At 46.4% G+C, this 23,614-nt stretch overlaps 1 protein-coding gene across 1 annotated transcript in view; it reads left to right on the top strand.

Moving 5' to 3' along the window:
- LOC146863661 (long-chain-fatty-acid--CoA ligase ACSBG2-like) overlaps positions 1–23,614 on the top strand; it is a 570,849-nt gene that overhangs the window by 460,919 nt on the left and 86,316 nt on the right. Inside the window, exon 10 of the mRNA XM_085627754.1 lies at positions 8,332–8,549. Coding sequence (XP_085483880.1) covers positions 8,332–8,549 — 218 coding nt within the window. The remainder of the gene's footprint in view (positions 1–8,331; positions 8,550–23,614) is intronic.

The following is a 23,614-nucleotide window of genomic DNA, read 5'->3' as shown; positions in this document are numbered from 1 at the left end:
CTTGTTGAACCATATATTCTGTAAGCTATCTATCATTGCTTTCTCTCCTAAGTGTGCAGGACTATGTGCGGTATTTATAATCACTTGTACCATGGTATCAGGAAGAAACCATGTGGATTTGCCCTTATTCATCCAACCCTGATCAGTCAGTACCCCTCCTTGTTCCGACCATTTCTTTAATTCGTCCATAGTAGCATGTGTCTGTATGTCTTGTACATCCTTGGAAGGATCCCTAACTGTCATGGCTTTGGACACTTATTGAACCTGTAACTTTGTCATGTCTAGTGGGGTCTGAGCTGTCTGTTTAGCAGTTCGGTCTGCCAGATCATTGCCTTGGGAAATGGTATCTGTGGCTCTAGTATGTGCTTTACATTTTTAGGATAGCTATGGCTGTTAGTAAATGTATTGCTTCCAGTAGGGCTTGAATAAGGGGGCCATGCTGTATCTTGGCCCCATGAGAGGTCAAGAAACCTCTTTCTCTCCACAAAATCGGTGTAAATGTTTACTCTCAGGTGCTTAGCTCTTATGCACGCTTGTGTCAGGGCGATGAGCTCTGCTGCTTGTGCTGACAATATGTCTATTCTTTTAGTCTCTATTATTACAGTATCAGCAGTCACTGCATATGCTTCCACTAATTCTCCCGCCCCTGTCCTCATGCATGAGCCGTCAACATATAGTGTTAGGTCGGGGTCTGGGAGTGCAACATCTGTCAAGTCTTGTCTTGGTTTAGTCACGGTATGTATTACTTCAACACAGTTGTGTGGTGAAACGCTTTCTGTACTGGAGGGCAAAAGGGTAGCAGGATTCAGTATGTTGCATCGTCTGATCTCTATGTGTGGTTGAAATAACGTTGGCTCATAATCCGTCAGTCTAGCTACAGTCAGGTGTTGTGTTTGTGTCCGGTTCAAGAGAACCTCTACTGCGTGTGGTACTTGTACTGTCAGAGGGTGGCCCAGCACTATCGAGTCACTTTGTCTTATGGCTAAGGCCGTTACTGCAACTGATTTAGGCACGCAGGCAAAGCCTGTGCTACTGGGTCTAATGTACTAGAAAGATAAGCACAGGGCTTGTGTTTTCCTGCATGATCTTGTGTTAGGACAGATAGTGCTGTTCCATCCCGCTCTGTCACAAAAACATAAACGATTTGTTGTAATCAGGGTTTGCTAAAACTGGTGCTTGACATAAAGCTCTCTTTAATTCTTCAAATGCCACAGTGTGTTCTTGTGTCCAAGGGAGGACTTTAGTAGAAGCTGTATTAGGGGCTTGGACTAATTCCCCTGAAAGATCACAATAAAACATAAGAAAAAGGGGAAAACACCATACCTATTTCCTTGGCTTAATTTCTAAGGGGGCTAATTTCTAAGGGGCTTAATTTCTTAAGGGGCTAGCGGGAAGCGAACCTCCTCAGGGGCCAGCAGAAAGCCAATATTCTCCTCCTTCCCCCCCCCTTTTTGACAGGAGGAAATCTGAAACAGATTTCACTGCTGTCAAACACTATCAAACCCTGTGTCTTGTCAACACTATTAATCCCTGTGTGTAGCTACTGGGCGTAAGCAAAATTATAGGAGATACACAGTGTATTTGAAATGGCGAGAAATCCTTCAAATTAATGTACAAACCTCATTGTGTTAGCTCATAAGCTGGCCAAATGACATCTCATATGCAAATGTCCCTATTACATGAACCTACACCAACCTGAAGTCAATATTAATGCTAGGAGGCCCTAATAGGAATGCTAAATTACCTAAATATTCGGAAAACCAAGTTTAAGAACAGTTGTTAATGTTGATAATTAATAATTTATCTGCTAAAGAAATCAGTCATTGTGCAATAATTTCCACCTATACAATAAATAGCCTAATTCAAAAACAAGTCAACTTTTGGGGCCACCACTCACAAGAATGAGCTTACTAAAGCAAACTTTAAAAAGGAAATTCTGTCAGATATTTTCTCATTACCCTAAATACCGGGCCTCATTCGTCACTCTGTGGTGGCAGTCCTTATTTAAAACAGGCCTTCAAGAGTTAAGATGCAAGTGCACAGATCATAATTGTTCCTTAATGTCCAATCTGGAAACATATGACCGAGGCTGCCTGTCTATAAGAGAAAGGCAGTCATGTGATACATATTTTAGTCTTGCATAACTTTTCCTTCTTTTATTCATCTCCAATACCAATTAGACATACACTGATAACGTGTTGTCTGCTATTTTGACAGCATGATAAAGGTAATATCACGTCTGCGAAATTTAGTAATTGTGAACAAGTTCCAGCCAAGCGCTGTGCAAAGATCGCCGTCGTCACGACTATCTCTGTACTTGCACAGGAGAACTTTGTATTAAACGCTAAACAGACTGGTCAATACAACACAAAAACAAAACATATATAAAATACATATGCCAAGCCATCAGTATACCGGGCACAGAAAGCATAGACAATTACACTAACATATATAAATGAGCAGCGATGCGCAATTACAGTACCTACAGCTCAGATGCGAACATTCTGGCCTGCTTAATTTGTCAGGTTTATAATCAATAACTGATTTACCTGCCCTATACACCTCCATCTGACAGTGGGTCATCCCAATGATGACCGCGTCAAGTCTGACACACAGGATCAGCAATAATAATCAAAAAATGACGAACACACGAACCTGTCTCTTTTTTTTTTTTTTTTATAAAAATGAGCTATGCATCTTTGTACACAATGTACCCTTATGTCCTAGTCGAAGATGCATCTCACATCTTTCCTCACAGACCCGTAACCACTGGATCATTTATCCAATGCAACTGGTGGCAGCTTGTGGCCACAATTCAAAAATGTCTGAATTTGAAAATCGTTTTTATATAGGCACATAGCCCTTAAAATTCCAAACAAGAGCAACATTTTACTTTCTGACCAGAAGCAATATAACAATTGCTAAAAAATAAAACAAATCTTCTCCATAGACATTTCCTCGGGGCACTTGTTTTGCACAGAATAGAACAAGGGAATCTTTCTCGACTTACATTTCTCAGCTGCCCTGTCTTATCAGAGAAGTTAAAAATAGCCCCTCAGCGCGGCCTGAGCCTGGGCTGCCAGCCATCTTTTTTTTGTTTTTCCTACTCCTGGCCCCAAGGCTCTCCAGCTGCAGGCATTACACAGATGCGATGTCAGAGAAGCCTTCTAAGCAGTGCCCTGTTCTGCTCCTCTCATCGGCCCCCACCTACACTGGCTACAAGGTCAGAATCTGTCTCCGATTTCTGTATCACATTCTGCTCTACACAGCCCCCACCTTCTCCTCACTCTGAAGCTGTCAAAGACAAAAAGACTACTCAATTCCATAAAAACTGCAATAATTCGCCGAATTGAAAAATTATTTTTATATACAATTTGCTCTCAGGGGGTCATAATCTTACCGACTTGACCCAGCACATTGGCTCACTGGACCACCAAGAACACAAACCTGTATTCATGAACAATTTGCAAATTCAAAATACCCACAATTCTTTTTTCAAGCTAAACTTTTCATTAATTATCTTTCCGTTAACACTTTGTACATTAGGGGTGTCATCAAATCACAGGAGTTGCTCCTTCTCTAGCTGCACCCCTCTCAATTTCCTATTGACAACGTAGTCAAATGTTGGACCATGTAAACACCAGCTATGCGCTGTTCATGTGGTGGGTGGCTCAAGAACCTTTGGGCTACTATGTAATTAATATATGTATTATAACTGGTCTTTCTGCTGGGGCCACTCTTGCTAGGTCCTCTGAAAGGACGGGATAAATACCAGCAACGTCAGTATTTCTTTTTCTGTCAGCCTACGCTCATTTTACCAGCTCTAATTCCTCCTGTAACATCTCATCCTTGGCTTTTCCAGACACCAGTCCACTTCTCTCTGCTTCGTGAAACACTTACTCTGACCTTCTATGTGACGCCTTGCGCCAAAAACTCAATGGCATCCTTCCAAGCTGGTCTACATTTTCTCTTTCATAAGAGTGTTTCGTTGTCCATCTACTTGTCCTGCTTTTACTCGTATACCTTCCTCAACTAACACGTTTTCTCGGGCTTTGTCTGAATCCTCCCTACTTTTCTCTTCTTTTCTGAGCGCTTACTCTGTGCGTCTATGCTATTCTTTACGCCATAATTCAACAGCGTCTTTCTGTGACTGTCTAGCTTTCCTCTTCCACAACTCTTCTTCGACTTTCATGATACATTCGGCATCCCAGGTCCCAGCTACGGGCCATCTCTGACTTTCTGGTAACTCTTTGGTGTAGTCCACCCATAGATCAAGGAATAATATGGCGTCTAAGCCATGCTTGTGATACATAAAGTGCCCTGGAGTGTCCCTAGGAGGAATAGGAACTGCTTCTTCAAGCACCCCTTTTCTAGTAGTAATCTGTCTTAACTTCGAAAAGAGCGGCATATTGACAACTGATCTGACACCTGGTCTTGAACACACTTAATACAAAAAGCACAATAATGAACAATCATTCATACCACAATATGCAGGACATTTTAACACATTAAACATTGAACATAAAACATTTTAACCTTTAAAAATGACCAACAATGATGACAGTCTGCATAACTAATCACCAAGCAGAATTCTTGACAATAACTAGATACTTCGGAATACTTGATATACTGCTAAACAGTACATATACACTGCTAAACAGTGCAGACCGGATTTGTGTACCCAAATCCGTCTTGACCGGCACAACCTATGTGCGCGTCAACACGCCTCCCCGGCGATGGTACTCACCGGGTAGCTCCTTGAAACGGAAGGCCTCGGAGAATGGACTGGACTCGACGACTGCGGACATCGGACCCTCTGGACATCGGGACTTCGAAAACCTGGTGGGCCTCTGTATACCTCGGACACAGCTCTCTCGCAGGTGGGCTCTGGGTAGACAATCTGCGTTCCTCACCGCCTCGTATGGATGCCTGGTCGCAGTCTGTCCCCTTCATTGGCCTGAGGGAGTTGGCGGGAAAACCCGCGACGTGCGCGCTTGAAGTCCATCACGGCCATGGAAGGGGGCAAAACTGGACCTTCATCTCCGGCGTGTGGGGAAAGAGATTAAACTGTTCGGGCGCCATTCTGTGGTAAATAAAATAGTACGCTCTCAGACTTTTATATTATCAATAAGATCATGCATAAAGCAAGAGGCTGAGTCTGTGGTATCAGATTCATAAAGGGATTTATTCCAATAACTCGAGTCAAAGGGAGAATATTTCCATCACCAAAATTGGATCTGGAAAGGGGCTCAAAAGTATTCTCAATATTCTCAAAACATTATTCACAGAGTACAGTATATATACATTTCTCAATTGTACGTAAGCAAGAGAGCAAGAGAGAATGAGATAAGAGCATGTGGGCGTGTAAGTAGGCGTGAAGGTGGGCGTCCATGTGGGCGTCCACTTGATGATAATGGGTAATTTGTCATGTGTGGGTGGATACCTGGAGATGATTTCGCAATGTCAGCAGAAATACTTGGCAGAGATGCGCGCGCAGCAGCATGACGTGTGATAGACGTGCAACTAGAGGGAGAAAGGGACTTGACATTTAGCTCTACATGTGGAGACAAAAGTCTGGGGTTATGTCAACCTAATCCCAAATCATATCTAATATCCTATGTTTAAAGAACTGTGTTATCCACAAGGGAAGGGCTCTCGGACAAAATCTATTCTATACTGACTGTGAGTGCGTGTACAAGCGTCTAAGTGTCTATATGAGATGCAAGGGGCAGAAACTTTCCATGGTAACAGGGCTATGAATTACTTGCATGAAGACAGCGAGGCCGGGCCCTTTTGCTCGGTAGCTGGAAGAATGTTTACTTAAACTACTAGACAGGAATGCATCGGCTGAGAAGCAAAGTAGATAATTCGAAGGTGAAATACGGTTTCTTGGCAGGCAGGCAAAACTGGCCGAGGCAGGCACCGTTAGCCGCACAGGGAGTAGGACAAAGTTCATGGATACAGATGCGAGCTCAAGCTGAAGCTGTCAGAGGCAGAGAGCAGGGAAAGGCTTGAGGACAGAATCGGGCCTACTCGCCTGAACTGTAAAAATGGAGTAACTGAGCCATATAAAGTCGGTGGCCTTTCATACTTAGGAAGCGAATATCCAGCCCATTCATGGCGGATCTGACAGAGGACATGTTGACGGTGGACGCACATGTGTTTGCGTCATCAAAACTGGAACTGGAGGGAACATACATGTACTTGTGACATGCACATAGAACCGTTGGGGTCCAAGATAGGGGACATAACTGACCAGGAAAATCCACATTTCCACACCTACTTGGACAGAGTGCCAACTAGAGACCCCCATTTCTAACTTAGGTGGTCAGCTGTAAGGATAGGACTTGTGTTTGTACTTGACATACAGGGATTGGTGTACACTACTACCAGATTGCAGACCATTACACAACCACATACTGGTATTCTTTTTACCTTCTGGTGTCTTAGTCTAAAGAATCATCAGTTGCCCCGTAAGATTTACTTTTTGAGGATGACAGATTGGAGTCCTACAATGTGCAGCAACTTAAGCAAATCTACAGGGACTGTTTGAAGACCCCTGCTCTAGGCAGTCACACAAAGGGAGCTGAGGTGTGCCTTGCATATCCTGATGGGCCATTACCAGGCAGGCTGATGGGCCTTCCTGAGCTAGTGTGGTGGGAGGAGTTGTCACTGACACCAGGATAGGGTTCTGCCTGTCCTCACACAAAGCTGTTTCCACCCCCCTGTAGTGTGTCTGGAGCCAGTTCAGGGAAAGGCAGGGTCTTGTTCACTAGAAAGACATTCCTTTGAAGTTTGCCTACTTCAAAGGCAGAAACTGGTATAAGTACTGGAGTTGTAACACCATAACCTTTTAACACGTTTGGACTAAGAGGAGATTCTGTCAAGAAGAGCTGGGGAAGCTGTAAGAGGGGAACTGCCATTCTGCTTGTTGCTGTGTTGTGCTGGCCTACTGCTTGCTGCTTCTGTCTTGGGCAGTGAAAGGACTGGATGTTGCTCTCTGCATCCTGCTTGCCAAGGTTCTCCAAAGGCTTGTACATGCTTGCCTCCTGTTAAGACATCTTAGGGCCATCAAAGACTTCACCTGCAGCCCCAGAACTCCTCTGCTGGGAGTTCTGATCCGCCAAGTGGTGCCAACTCTAGTTCTGGGCACTTGGAGGTGGTTTTGCTGCAAAGGACTGAGAAAATCCACACATCGACCTTCAGCGCCTGTTTTCCTGATGCAGCACTGCTGTGTGGCTGAAACAGCACCACATTGCTGCTATGCGGCAGAAGAAATCGACACATCACCTTCCCTCACAGTAAGGAATAGACGCATCACCTCACCTGACAGTAAAGAATTGATGCATCACCTCCCCTGCGCTGCAGTAAGGAATTGACTTATCACCTCCCCTGGCAGTAAAGAATTAAAGCATCACTTCCTTTAGGAGTAAGGAATTGACGCATCACTTTGGTTTTCATGTGCCTTATCTTCCCTGCGCCTGTTTTTGTCTTTGATGCATCCCAGGTATTATGTGATAAAAGTGATGTTACCATAGTGTTACACCTGCTGCTAAGCCAGTGTGACTGTGGTGGTGGAATGTTGGTATGTGAGGATGCTGTGGAATGTTGGTGAGTGAGAGAGTCAGGTGGAGGATTGGCTGAGCAGCAGGAAGGCTGCTCCTGGTGGGCCTCTTCATCTTAACGCACAAGTTACTTACCTTCAGTAACAATATATCTGTAGGAAACATTAGTTAGTTATAGATTCCTTACCTTAGAATAGATACCCCAGCAGTACCAACATCTTAATTGATTTAAAATGCAAAAATTAGCAAATGTATTATGTTACACATTTACTATTGTTAACTACACATTATATTTCAAATGTGATATATTTGCATGAACAATTGGTGCACTATCAACCTATAATAAAGCAAACTTTAAATTACATATATGCATTTCAGCATAAATGAAGCACAAGTTTATAAATAAAAAAAATTGCATATGCAAAGGAATCAAATGCAGTGAGGGGCACATATGCAAGAAAATGCGAAGCACACTACAGGATAGGCACAGTTACCACATGACCTATAGCATGCAATGCATAGGCCCTACAGGCCATCTCATGGGTAAGGAATCATCTTCTGATGTATGTATGGGGGGGGAATAGAACTGAACACGTCACACCACTGCAGTGGGAGAAAGTGACTATTGCACTTTGAGTCATAGCCTCGTCGCCAATTATCCAGTCGAGTGGATCAGACCCCCGGATTAGAAGTAGCAGGCCATTGAACAAACAAGATACAGGTAACCCTATGTGTCCCAATCATACTGCTGCGTTCTCGCCAACAGCTGTGGTAAGGCGGTCCCAGGATGCCGGACCAAGATACATATCCCAGACCGTGACGGTAACGGGGAGGTCTGCTTCGGCGGGAGACACGTCTTCATGGGCTACTTGAACATGGTTGAAAAAACGAAGGAGGCTTTGGATGAGGAAGGATGGCTGCACTCCGGTGACATTGGCAAGTTCGACCAGGACGGCTTTCTCTTCATCACTGGCAGAATCAAGGGTGCGTATTGACTCTTTAAACTATTCTTTTGGTATCCCGGACGAGAAACCCACAAATATAGCTGATGAATGTTTTGTAATAAAGCACCTTTTTCCAGTAGTGTTATACAGATGCACTAGAAAAGCATCTATTCATTGTATGTCATTGGGTTAATGTTGCAGAGTGCAACACATTGCGTATCCCCCCTCAAAGCTGTTTGGTGTCCTGGAATTGTGAATGCTGTCTGGGGGTAGAAAGATGCAAATGCAGACACAACGTCAGTGAGTAAACAAGTGAGCTCCACATTGGTACACAGACGGCACCAGATCTGGAATACACATACATGTCTACATGTCTGCACAATGGTGTGTTAGAGAAGGGGATTGGAATACAAAACTCGAAGCCTCGTTAGCACGCCGAGCTCGGGAAGGTGGGAGAAGGGGCTCAGGTTATAGGATTAACAATCCTGGGGGCTGCTGATTTTTCACTTATGGGATAGGTGTTTCCTCTAACTGTTCAATGTTTAGCAAAGTGTAAGTGGACTCTTTCGTTGCCATGGTATTCTGTGACAAAGTCAAATTATATGACAAGAAAATGGCTGTTTCGCTCAAGAGCTGCACATAGCCAGATCGGCGGGTCTGTGAGGCCAAGGTTACCAGGGCACATAGCCAGATCGGCGGGTCTGTGAGGCCAAGGTTACCAGGGCACATAACCAGATCGGCGGGTCTGTGAGGCCAAGGTTACCAGGGCACATAACCAGATCGGCGGTTCTGTGAGGCCAAGGTTACCAGGGCACATAGCCAGATCGGCGGGTCTGTGAGGCTAAGGTTACCAGGGCACATAACCCGATCGGCGGGTCTGTGAGGCCAAAGTTACCAGGGCACATAACCCGATCGGCGGGTCTGTGAGGCCAAGGTTACCAGGGCACATAACCCGATCGGCGGGTCTGTGAGGCTAAGGTTACCAGGGCACATAACCCGATCGGCGGGTCTGTGAGGCTAAGGTTACCAGGGCACATAACCCGATCGGGGGGTCTGTGAGGCCAAAGTTACCAGGGCACATAACCAGATCGGCGGGTCTGTGAGGCCAAGGTTACCAGGGCACATAACCCGATCAGCGGGTCTGTGAGGCTAAGGTTACCAGGGCACATAACCCGATCGGCGGGTCTGTGAGGCCAAAGTTACCAGGGCACATAACCAGATCGGCGGGTCTGTGAGGCCAAGGTTACCAGAGAACATAGCCAGATCGGCGGGTCTGTGAGGCCAAGGTTACCAGGGCACATAGCCAGATCGGCGGGTCTGTGAGGCCAAGGTTACCAGGGCACATAGTCAGATCGGCGGGTCTGTGAGGCCAAAGTTACCAGGGCACATAACCAGATCGGCGGGTCTGTGAGGCCAAGGTTACCAGGGCACATAACCCGATCGGCGGGTCTGTGAGGCCAAGGTTACCAGGGCACATAGACAGATCGGCGGGTCTGTGAGGCCAAGGTTACCAGGGCACATAGCCAGGTCGGCGGGTCTGTGAGGCTAAGGTTACCTGTCTTATGGCCCTGGTGAAATATTCCAAGTCTCCTTTAACAGGGTCTAAGGCTGAGGACTATTATCTAACGAAGACACTCGCTTGGAAAGTGTGCGCATGTCAATAACTTTAAATACTGTAAGTATATGTTCCTGATCTATTCGGGTAATTCTTTCTGCAGTTTCGTTTTCCAAATATTTGCTTAATGAATTATATATGGGAAATATACTTGTTGCTAAAAAAAAGTTTGTTTCTGGTGAGACGTGGTTATAGGAGGAAGTCAGAGAAATCCGTGTTTTCTTAATAAGTGCCAAATATTTTTTCACACCTGGAAGACTAGAATGTGCTAACCGATTTTGCACAATTTACCAACACTATATGTAGTAACTACTACAGGACTTAGGGGTATATTCACAAGAATGTGTGCTAAACATCACCAAAAAATGCTAACGCAACTTTACATATTGCAGCCTATCGCAGAAAAATAACCAAGTGCCAAAGTGGAATTCACAACACGGCGGTACCATGCGATATTCCGCCAAAAACGCAGCCAATGTCTGCAATACATCCACCGCAAAAACACAAACCCCAACGCGTAAAAAGACGCGATGTGCCCAAACGCGTTAAGAAAACAGGGCCAACCAGCGTGAGGCAAGCAATACCCACGCGTAATGCGGGAAAAAGCACAAGAACAACATATGGAAAATGCCACTAGAAAACAACATCAAATGCGGAGTACCACGGATGCACCCTGACCGACTGCAGAGGACAACATGAACCCCACAATCCCCACGGAGGAACACCCAGGAATACAGGGCCTGTGGAAGGCCAATGAGAAGAGGAAGAGGAAGACGGGGTACATTCGCCAGGAAAACCCGATTCTCGCCACAGATGAGCCAGAACACCACCACCAACTGTACATCACCTCCAACGTGTCATTGGCAACAAAGAGGCAAAGATGGCACACCACCTCGGACCATGTGAATGCCGTCGCATGGCAGAGGAGGACAATGGAAGAGCACAAGACGCCCTGGACTGTTGTGAATGGCAAAACCAGGCAGAAACTCGCTGCCAACACGAAAGCAGCAACGCACCCCGGAGGAGGGGGGCCAGCAGAACACCAGGAGCTGAATGATATGGAGAAGATGGTGGCCACAGTCACCAGTCAGGAGACGGTGACAGGAGTTGGGGATCCGGACACTGTCCAATATGACCCGACACCACATCAACAGGGTGCACACCGACCAGGGAGTGGGTGGACGGGGGGAGATGGGTCCAAGGGCACACATGCACAATTAAGCAGAGCACACTGCACACCCACAACAACTCAGGATCATGTCCCTGATCCCAAGGGAACACTTCAGCACACACACAAACACCAATTAGGCCCACGTATACCATGTGCCCAAAGGGGCACCCACACAACACATCAACAAGCACACAACCAGCACATGCACACATGCGAAACACAGCAAACATGCATATACGTCAGCCGCATTGACAATGCAAGAGACATCACATGATGAGTAGCATGGCTGCAGTCCAATCTCCATGACAATGTACACGGCACAAAATTGAGGTGGCTGAGTGTGGACCACAACCGGAAAGGAACAAGTCACACTCTGAAACAACCCCTGATGTCAACGGCGCATCTGTGGACAAACCATGCCCAAGGGTCACAACTCGACAAAGAGCACAAGTTACCCAAGTCTGCAACACCTCAGCACCATGGAATCACAGAACTGACAGGCACACCGCATGAAAGGGACAAGTGGCAGACAAATCAGAGCTGCAGGAGCGAATCACCCCCGTGCAGAATACGCACATAAGTATAAGTGCACTTCGACATTGACAACATCCCAGTACAAACAGCAACACATCCACAACGGAACACAGGACACAATTGGTGCCGCAAATGCGCAGAACATGGCAAATCACATCTGGCACAGGAGGAAACTGTGACATGACAATGTACAAGTACAACCTGTAACCTGCAAATATGTTTTATTCACACATGCTGTGCTTATGGACATTTTGTACTGTCCCATGATTGCCAGGGACGGCCACATTCTCACGTGCTCATGAGAAGTAATTGTCAATAATGGTGGTCCTATGGACCATTCCTGCCGCAGCTGCAGTGGGATGTGGGCCACCTGCCCCATCGTCCCCATCATCGTTGGTACTTCTGGAACTAGGATCCATGGGGCATTGGTGCGTACACAGATGTTGTGCAACACACAACATGCAACGATCATCTTGCACACGATGTCCGGGATGTACAGGAGCTTTCCACCTGTGCCGTCCAAGCACCTGAAACGTGACTTCAACACGCCAAATGTGCGTTCAACGATGCCCCTGGTGCATATGTGGGCCGCATTGTACTGCCTCTGGGCGGGTGTGTTCGGGTCTCGGAGGGGTGTCATCATCCAACGGTGGAGTGCATATCCTTGATCACCCATGACAGTGCAGGGAGAAAAGAGTCAATACTTGGTTCAGCAGGATGTGATGGCAGGCCCACTAATCCAGTGACGCCTGTGCTGGCTGTGTGTGGGGTGGGTGTAAGCCAGCCCTCAGGCAGTAGCTGGTGCTGGCAACAACTCCAGCAGTCATCAGGCACACAGATATGCAATGTCAGTACAACAAGGGGGGATGACTGGAGCCGCACAGTGTTAGTGGCCCCGGATGCACAGCGGCCGACATGGGCCCACCGCCACGGGACGCTGACCTGCGGGAGACTGGGGTAGGATCATCAAGGCAGAGCAGGGTCTCGTATGTGTCCTAGGTGCCTTCTGCGGAATGTCATGGGGGATAATGGGAGGTCTACCCACATTGCATGATGCAGAGTGCACATGCCAGTTGTGTCTCGCAACATGGCGGATATGAATGCCACAGACTCATGCCAGACACCAAGTCAGTACCTGCCCGTTGCTGATGACAACCCCCAGGCCACAGGCTCAGACACCAATGATGTTCCGCCGGAGGCTGACGGTCACTCACGGTGCACAGGGTTAGTGGCACCACGTGTCGCAGGCTTACGTTGAACAGGGTTAGTGGCACCATGTGTCGTAGGCTTGCGTTGAACAGGGTTAGTGGCAGGAGTGCAACGCCCATTGGACTCAAAGGGCTTCAGGCCCCCCCCCGCCGTGTGTAGCAGCCCGAGATGAGACAGCTTCCCGGACACACACACAGCCTCACCCGAGTACTTCACAGGTCTTTAAAAGACCTTTTGCTTGTTAATGAGGCTTTGATGTTTTTCACCCCTTCTTAGAGCCCCTGCAGCTCCACTCTGCATTTTGCTTGAAGAATCAGCCCCACCCCCGAAAACTTTTCTTAGCCCCACCCTGAAATTTAGCTCTAGTTGCACCTCTGGTTAGTGGCACCACGTGTCGCAGGCATGCAATATGGAATTATGCCTCACTGATCGAAAGAAGTCTGGTGCTGTGGCCGCTGCCACATACTTGGGGTCACTGCCATTCAGGACTCAGGATACAGTTCCACATGTGGGACCTACTGGTACGAAAATGATGCCGGTGGAGTATGTCAATGAGATAGGAATGATGTGGGCTAGCATCGTGGGTGCCAGCGATGTGGAGGGTGCAGAGGTCGAAGGACTGGGGCTTTGAGCTTGACCCGGCACGTTGTGGGCCCTCTTTGACATATGACGTTGTCGGCAGGTGAGCAGTGCGGCCTTGGGGTGCTGGGGCGGGCATGCCTGGTCTGGGTATCAGCGTCCTGGGGTGCAGCAGGAGCACAGGATCGCATGCCCCGCTACTCACGGCGTCGGCCTCGTGGCGGACTTTGAGGCACCGCCCTGTCCGTGACGTTGGCCTTTCCGGGAGAGAACTACGCTCTGAGCCATGGGGTTTTTGTCCACACCCCTGCGCAGGCCTGGCGTACTCAGGGCCAACCCACTACGGTCACAGGGGGAGACGCAGCAAGCAACATTTCCGCCTGGGGTGACATGGTTGAGTCCACTGTTCAATACTCTCCAGTCACCAGCAGTTTTGGTCTGCATGGACATATCTGTGGTTTGCATACCCATGTCTGTCCTGCACATCTACGCCTCACCTGTCGTTGTGTGCATTCCCATTCACGGGACACTTGCATCCTTCGCACATGGCTGCATTCCGCATCTACACACGTTCAGCTGTTGTGTGGCTTTGGTGCCATGATATAGCTGTATTGTGTGCAGGGGTAGCCCAGGATCATCATGGAGTAGTGTTGCCGTGTCTGGTAGGTGGGTATGTTGATTGGCATGTATATGGTTTGGTCACGTGTGCATTCCCACAGTTGTGCGTTGTGTGATGGTGGCTTTGAGGTGTGTGGTGTGTTGATTTGGCACTTACCAACGAGCAGTCCAGTTCCATATGTGCCATCCTGGAAGCGCTGGTTGATGATGGACTGTCAGAAGATGTAGGAATTGTGCACATTGCCGGGGTAGTTTGCAACGACATTGGTGAACATTCCCCGGTGGTCCACTATTGCCTGCACATTGATTGAATGTGTGTGCTTTCTGTTGCAGTAGTGGTGTGCAGTATCAGCAGGGGGCACAAGTGGGACATGTGTGCAGTCTATTGCCACCAACACGGCCGGGAATCCAGCTATGGCGTAGAAGCCTTGTTTGGTCTCCTGCTGTTCCTGCACAGTGTGAGGTAAGTGAAGGTACTGGTATCTGAAGCTGAGGATGGCATATATGACAGGTGTGATGAACTATGATAAGGGTGGCTGTGAGACCCCTCCGACTCTGGCAGTTGTTGGTTGGAAGGTACCCGAGGCCAACAGGTGCAGCACCGCCAGCAGCTTTGTCTGCGGAGGGATGTTGGTTCTCCGCTGTGTTGGGACCGTCAACCTGTGGCCGATGTGGGTCATGATGCGGATGATGCTTGTCCTTTTGAGCCTGTAGTGGGCAATGACTTCCTCGGGCGTTAGGTCTGTGAGACTGGTGTGTTTTCGGTAGGTCCGCTGTCTTACTCTGCGTTGCCTCTGTGGTGGTCTGGGGGGGGCGGGTCCGGGTCCTGGGAGTGGTGGCAGTCCTGGGGGTGGTAGCTGTGGGTGTTGTGACCCTGTTGGGCCTCCGAGCTGCATGATGAGTAGCTCCATGGCGTTGTTTGTTCTTCGGGTGTGGCTGTGTGCGGGGCTTCGTTGTCTACTGCAGGTAGTCGTCCGGCTTTAAACCTGCAGGCGGCAGGTGATAAATACTTGATGCTACCTTGGCTTATCACCAGTTTTTGGTTCGCATCGCAGATCTGGGAGCTCATTGTGAAAGTGGTGTTGTGTTTTTTTTGTGTGTTTTTGCACGGGAACGCCTTCTCTGCATCTCATTAGGGTTAGGTGGTGTTGTCTGCCGTGGAGTTAAATTTTGGGGCAGTTATCGCGGGATCACTGGCGTTGTCTGCAGTTTGCACCAGCTTGTGAATGGGGTGTTAAATCTATCTCCACTTTTGATGCGTTAAGGTGGAGATAAATCGGAGATAAGTCCTTGTGAATATACCCCTTTGACTGTTATATTGTGGATCTGGACTATTAGCTATTAGACGAGGGGTATAGGAAAGGAAGCAATGCATTCAGGATTTAGAATTGTGAGGCCAAACCTTCAGGGGGAAGTGTGAGGAATTATACATTTCATTCTTAAGCATGATATTGATATTAAACTTGGAAGGATTAATTTTTGTCTGCCAGTTAGTGAATAGGGTAGAATTAACCTTAAGTATGAAGGTTTCTTAAAATATTTCATGGTCCAAACCCCAAGCTGATAGTTTGCTGGAAAACATTTCTTTCAGGATAATACATGCTCTAAACAGGGATTCCTTGCCAATATTTGGTTCCCCAAATGCTCAAGGTTTTCTTCCAAGGACTCATATCAAGGCATTGTCAGATTCTAACAAAATTCACTTGGATAAATCAGCGTATTTGTGGTTATTAGGTTTTTCTTAAATTGTTGTGGAATTTGTGAAAAATAATAAACCGAGGTTGCGATCTATTCTCATTTTGAAAATGGGGAAACTTTTCCAAACATTTTGGATGACTGTCAATAGGTGAAGCATCCAAATTCTCCCATTATTTGTAATTGTGTATTCCCCTAGTTTAACTTGTTTGGTGTATGTAATGATGTGCATAGTGATGAAACCAATGCATCTCTTTATAATTCACTGCATTTAAGTAAGAATCTTCATTGTTCGAAGTAGCTTATGCCTGACATCATGTGTTTTACAGTCTCAGTATCCAAGTCATCTGAGATAGAAGCAGTCTGTAATCTCATAATCCATTGAAGCTGTCGCCACATAGGGACATTGCAGACTCAGCAGGTCACATAATTTGGTAAAGAACCTTTTCCTAAACTATTCCTTGGGGCACAGCTAAGCTGCGATGTTAGCAGCATAGAGATCTTGTTGACCTCTGTGGAAAGAGTGGTGTGGTTGCAGTTCTTGAATCATATGTTTTGTGACAGTTCTTGGAGGGACATAATGTCCATTCAACAGCCACACAACAACAATGATCGTTATCAGCTCTGTGACGGAGCATCACTCCGGTAGCAATCCAAATGTAGGACCACAGTGTTATTAAGTAATTGTCACAAAACCAATGATGGGTGGATAGAAATTGCTGATGTAGATTGACGTGAGGATGTGTTGATGAGTCATCTGTGTAGAGTTCTTCTGAGTCATTGTTCCATGAAAAGGGGACCATCTCAGCGGATACGGACCCAGGTAGCGACTCATTGTAAATCATGGAGTTGCTTGGGAGATCTGCAACAGAAATTACTGCAGCATCAGATTCAGGTGAAATTGGAGGTTCATATTTTCCCAGCTGGAAACGTCCTCCTTATAAATACCTGACCCCCCGCCACTGGGACACCTAGGGGAGACCCTAGGGTTACCTAATATGCCAAAACATTGTAGTTAATTAATGTGTAAGTGTCCCAAACACCAAAGTCGAGTTTGGGCACAATTTGCATGTCAAAAGCAGTCCTGCGACCAAGGGCTGCTTTTAAACTGACCTCAGGCTTCAGCAGTGCACACATGCACGTGCAGAAAGGGCGGCTGGCCTCTAAACTGCCCTTCCCTATTATATCAGGGGTGTAACACAGGCCCCCACAGGCCCCATGGTGCAGGGGGGCCCCCAAGCTCCAGGGGGTCCCCTCAGCACAGCACTTCGGCCAGATAGTTCCTGAGAGACTCCTAAGGGGGCACCTCCACATACCTTGCAGGGGAGCCCCCCTCAATTTTCGTTAAGCCACTGTATTATATACTAGGGACTTAAGGGTAGTTTGATTCCCCTACCCGTATAGTGAAGGTCATGCCAAACATAGGGGTACCCTAAACCATAGTGTACCCTAGTGTATGCAGGTATTTTCACTGTATTCTAAGTGTCTTTTCAGCATAGCACTGGCAGAGCCCGCAAACAGTCAGAATCAGTTACCACCAGTACCTATCAACAAACCAACTGGGGGGTGCCCAGGGCACAAGGATGACTTTGCAACATAGGGCTTATCTTAAAGACCCACCTATTCAAGAAGAAGACCTTTCCTAGCAATTCATTTAAAACTGGGGTCTTACCAAACAATCACCGAAACCTCTCCATCAGTAGCATCATTTCAAGTGACCTAAAAACCGAAAGAGTCTCATGACCACAGGCTCCAAACACCCTGGAGTAACCCAGAGAATGTGATGCAGCCCCCCCCAAATCTGAAACATACTCATAAACCACAATACACCCAAACCAGACCCTTTTCTAGGAACCAGGAAGCAACATCAAGTAGATTTCATGGACCATTTCTAGATGCAACTGAAAAACTATAGAGGAATGGAAATGAAACCCAAATGCCCTTGTAGACCGATGACTGGGTCCAGTGACGCCCTTGTGTACTGAGACTGGGTCAAGTCACTGTGCGTGTGCCCTTTCATGTCTGCTGCTTGACAAGGAGTTTACCTGCGCGGAGTTCCATGCAGTGTGAGTGGCATGGGTGGTGACTAACCGTTGATCTGCTGTACATCCCCTACTCCATGCTAAGGCACACTTCATGGCTCCCTCCTTAGTAACATAAACGACAGTGGTGTCAGGGCCGGGTTTTTGGGCGATGCTGCCGGTGCCATCACACTGGGCACCATGGTCGAAGGTGCGCCATTTGAATGGCAGGCTGTGGAAATGTAAGAGCAGTCTTTAGAGATCTTTGTGTGTGTGCTGCTTTTCTCAAGGGATGACCACAGCATGCTAACTCTGGAGATTAATGCACTTGATGGGGAGATCTGTGATTTGTCTAGCGATAGTTTTGACTCATGCTAATGTAGCATAGACGATTAATGTTCCTGCCGCAAAGCACAAGGTACAGCATCAGTATCACTGCGCCAGATGATAGGCTGTTCGCTGTGTTCAGTTGAAGCGTGAGGGGGGAGGAGTCAGTGCCAGTGCGGTCAACTTTATGGAGCATCCTGGAGGAATGGTGCCCAACTCGAGTGAACACGTTGGTCTGGTCTTGCATACCATAGATGACGCGTTCATAGGATGCGATCTGTATCATTACCACCTTTCAGGCTGCCTGAGAGGGAGACAGGGGTAAGTCCCATTGGGGTGAGTCCCATTGGCGTAGGATGCAGAGCTTGGCTCTGGGCAGTGCCATGTGTAGGAGGCACTGTTGCAGTCATGATAGTTCAGGCGAGCCTCTGAGAACGTGGAAGAGAATAACGGGGAAAGTAAGGGGGAGCTGCAGGGGCATGGACATCACCAGGGTGTCACCTACAGAGGACCAGAAAGATTGAATTGAATGGCAGTCACACAAGATGTGGGTGGGATCGTATTGGGTAGCATCACTTTGGATGCGCTAGTCGGGCCGAATAGACCGCCACACGAAAGGTTGTATCCGGGAATTAATGAGTCATAACGTGGTCAGTGGTACCGTGATGGGATGCATGCTTTGTGTGTAGGTGAAGTGCAGCAGCAGGGGAACAACCTTTACAACGCAACTTTTACAACACACTGCCATTACAACGAAACTGTTACAACGCAAATGCATTGACAACGCATGCCATTACAACGCAAGTCTTTACATCGACTTGCACTAGATGGCGTGCTAACATTAAAAATAGTGTAGTTTACTATCCAAACACCTTCCCTACTGTTACGTGGACTGGAGTTAGAATAGTAAATTACACTTTTTTAATGTTAGCATGCCATCTAGTGCAAGTCGATGTAAAGACTTGCGTTGTAAAGACTAGCGTTGTCACTGCATTCGCGTTGTAAAAATTTCGTTGTAACAGCATGCGTTGTAAAAGCATGCGTTGTAACATCATACATCCGCAGCAGCATGACCATACATACTGCCTGCATCCTACCCCACATAGAAAAACCCAGTAGTGACCATTATTCAAAGTCCAGTTTCATCTGTGTGATGAGAAATAGAAATACCACCATTTGTAAAGCGCACAGCTACCTCCAAAGAGGTGTCCCGGTGCTGGGGGCCATCGAGAAGATTAGGCGAGCGATTGCCCAGAGTTACAAGGTGCTGGGCTAACCTGCCACTGGCACCGGGGATTGAACCGTGAGTCCCCGTGTTCCAGATGCAGCCGCTGCATCACATCGAGGGGGGTCAGGTTGTCCGTGACCATCTCAGCTAGGCCCCTATTAATCAGGATGCCCAGGTATTTCAGCAGACAGGCTTTCTAACGGAATGCGACTCCATGGATTGCCGCTACTGTGGTGCAGATAGACAGTGGGAGGACTTGGCTCTTGTCCCAGCTCACCTTGTAGCTGGACAAGGACGCAAGGTTGTCAATGATTTCCAGTAGCGCTGGAAGGGAGCTACCAAGATCCTGTAAGGTGAGCTGAATGTCGTCAGTATAAAGATAGATCTTGGAGAGGCTATCCCCGATGGGGATGCCAGTTATGAGCGGGGAGTGACGAATATTAGAGGCCAAAAGCTCCATTGCCAATCCAAATAGGAGTGGAGAGAGTGGGAAGCCTTGGCACGTGCCCCTGCAAATGTCAAAGTGGTCAGATATGGACCCTCCGCAGTTAACCTGGGCTATTGGGCAATCGTACAGCAGCCGTACGTTAGAAATAAACTGATCTCCCATTTCAAACCATTTCATGGTAGCAAAGAGCGAGTACCCCCACTCAATGCAGTCGAAAGCCTTTTCGGTGTCCAGGGATAAAGCCACAGCTTTGTCTCGGAGGTCTCTGGCAGTCCAGAGGGTACGTGCCAGGGTGCGTAAGTGGTTCCTGGAGGAACGGTCCGGCACAAAGCCAATTTGTGGGCTATGGATGAGGGAGGGGAGGACCACATTTAAGGATGATGCCAGTATGCTTGCGAGGATCATAATATCGCCATTTCGGAGAGAAATTGGTGGGTAGCAGCCACACACCGCAACGGGTCTCTTCCTGGCTTGGAGAGGACCGTGAGCCGCTCATGAACTTTGATGCCGATACTATCAATGGTAGAAAAGGATTTGTGTCAAACAAACTCGACCTCCTCTAAGCAGGAATAAACTGTTCAAAATACATGCAAAGTGGTAAAAACCATATATATACAATTTTGTACTGGATGTGTACTCCTCCAAAACAAAACCAAGGGTACCTTTCCAGTGCAAAACCTATGCTAGACATCACGTATACACTGCTGCAATACAGCACGAGCATGAGTGCGTTGGCGCAAGGCACCTAAGGTAAGCCATCGCTAGTGGAAAGAGCAACAGCACCAGCTCTTAGTAGAGATGATGCTGTTGTGCAGTTTCCTTTTCACATAACACAGTGCAGCAACTTTGGATATTGTGCTGTGTTGTCTGCAAACTTTAGCAGGTCTGCCCCTTTGTTTCTCCAGATGAAGCACTCTTAACATATAATGCCTACCAGTATGGGTGACATGTGAATCCCCAGCCATGTGGCCCTTATTGTTTTATGTAATATTTCCTATACATCGATTTACACACTCATTGTTTCCGCATAATAGGTAAGTGTAATGTAAAGCTCTGACATCCTACAATGGTATGAGGCATGCTATAAAGTAAATTAAATAAATGTGGGAGAGGCACTAAGGAGAGATAAGGTGCATCATTAGAGCGTGGTAGTGAGTGGATCTGTGAATAAGGCCTGTCACTGGAGCCTGGGGGAGAGAGCACGCCAACAAAGGCTGCCGCACCGGGCGCCACCATCGATAAAGCTGGCTCTGAGTGGTATCTTGAAAGCCGTTTGTATTGCTGTTCCCCACTGAAAGTTCAGCAAACCAGGCGATCATGGGAGTGTTTATAACATAGAAGGAAGGGGCTGGAACTGACACCTATAACCAAAGAGGCAACAAAGGTACTATTACCAATTGCAGAAAGGGAAAGCACTGAAATGGGGTCATATAGATGATGCCTATCCATTTTCAATATTGATTATAAGATCTTGAACAAAATATCAGTCACTACATTGATGCCCTTTTTGCAGAAGTTAATACAACCAGATCGGAAAGTATTTATCGCAGAACGAAACACGTTTATGAATATAAGAGGGGTGATGCAAGTACTCTATTACCAGACAAAGGGCCTGATTTAAATCTTGCAAAACAACAATAGGATTGCCTATGCTGATGTCTACTTTAACACCAAAAGGTAAAGGCGCCAATCAATCTAATGACTGCCTAATCGAAATTAATTCGATATATTTTTTTTCTTCAAAGGATTAATTCATTTTCAATTTGTCATATATTTAAACATCTTGGCACAATACACCACAATACCAAAAATAAACAAAATTGGATGAAGAGCCATAAATGACCCCAGATAGATGGAGAAAATCCTAGACAACATCAGGGACTAAACCACTCACATACATAGACAACATGAAACACAGAACATATAGCAACAACGGTCTAATCTGTTTTGAATAACATGGCAAAGGTTAGTCAATTCAAGAAGAACCAGGAGTAACAGAGTAGAAATTCGGGTATTGAGTATTCTCTGCAGTGAATTAATTCACAGACATTATTTAAAACATAATTTGAAAAATGCAGAGGATCTCATTTATATAAGTTACACTTATTAAACAGCCAAATGAAAGACCAAAATCACATAACAGGTCAAAGGTTGACGCGTTTCGAACCCCCTGGTTTGGAATGTGGGTGTTCTCTTCAGGACCAGTCACTAAAAAAATAATAATAAAAGGTTTTTTAGAAAAACAAGCGGTCTGGGATGGAGCAAAGGATTGCTCAATTATATGTTTGCTAGTTTCTAAAAACGCCTGACTTACCTATTCGGGCGAAATCAGCTGATTTCGCAAAATGATTCAATCAATTTTAGACTCGCAAACTTTCTGAAACAAAAAATTGGACAAAGAACAAAGAAAACTGTCAGGGGAATTCAACTCGGTATATCAGAGCGGTCTCAAATGAAATGCGGATCCCAGGGCTAACTTACTTGGTGGGCGGAGGGCTTAAACATCGCTTCGGACTGATTTTAATCGGTGGAGGATAGCCTGAAAGATACGGAGAGACGTCTTGGAACTTTCAAAAATGCGAGCGTGAAAAATCTACTAACACTTTGAGAAAAGTTCCCTGTGAACATAACTTAGTTTTTTATTTGTGTGCTTCTTGCAGAAAAAAGTATGCCTTGTGGCTGTGCCGAAACCTATGAGGGGAAGCAATATTTGTTTTAATGTCTTCAGCGAAAAGCTGGAATTGCGGCCTTATTACAAACAAGTTAGAAAAATTGCACACAATTACCTTTGTTGTATCGCAGTGCGGCTTGAAAGTGAACCGTCTGGAATCAATCTCAGGAAGTAATAAATGAATGAGCATGCGCTTATATTGTTTGTGCTTCCGGTGTTGTGGCATTTATTTTTAAAAAAAGTCACGTGTTTGTGACGGCTTGTCCAATTGCGATGCCTCACAGGAAGTTCTCATATGCGCGTTTGTTTTTATGAGCAAAACTTTATTGATAATAACTCAAAGTCACTCAGGGATGACTTATAGCCATTGGATGAGCCATTGTTTTTTACCAATTTGGAAAGAGTTCCAACGTTTATTCAAGACAGGACGAGATTTCTTAAAGAACCTTATTATCCCTTATGTGCACAACATCGATCTAGAGAATTATTATGCATGCAAGTTATCTATACTTAAATGGTGACAAATCGATGGTGGTGTGGAATTTCCACCTCGATTATTGTATCATTGTAATCCGGAACGGAAACTCGTATTTAAAGGACAGAAGACAGGAATAGGTGAATTCCGTATTGCGTGTGGTGACATTAAAGAATCGGTCTGTGATGGAGCAAAGGATTGCTCAATTATATGTTTGCTAGTTTCTAAAAACGCCTGGTTTACCTATTCCGGCAAAATCAGCCGATTTCGCAAAATGATTCAATCAATTTTAGACTCGCAAACTTTCTGAAACAAAAAATTGGACAAAGAACAAAGAAAACTGTCAGGGACATTCAACTCAGAGTGGTCTCAAATGAAATGCGGATCCCAGGGCTAACTTACTTGGTGGGTGGAGGGCTTGAACATCGCTTCGGACTGATTTTAATCGGTGGAGGATAGCCTGAAAGATACGGAGAGACGTCTTGGAACTTTCAAAAATGCGAGCATGAAAAAT

Source organism: Triturus cristatus, chromosome 2_1 (assembly GCF_964204655.1).
Source record: "Triturus cristatus chromosome 2_1, aTriCri1.1, whole genome shotgun sequence".
In the NCBI taxonomy this organism is placed as follows: domain Eukaryota; kingdom Metazoa; phylum Chordata; class Amphibia; order Caudata; family Salamandridae; genus Triturus; species Triturus cristatus.
Note: the sequence above shows the minus strand (reverse complement) of the source record. Positions and strands in the feature narration are given on the sequence as shown.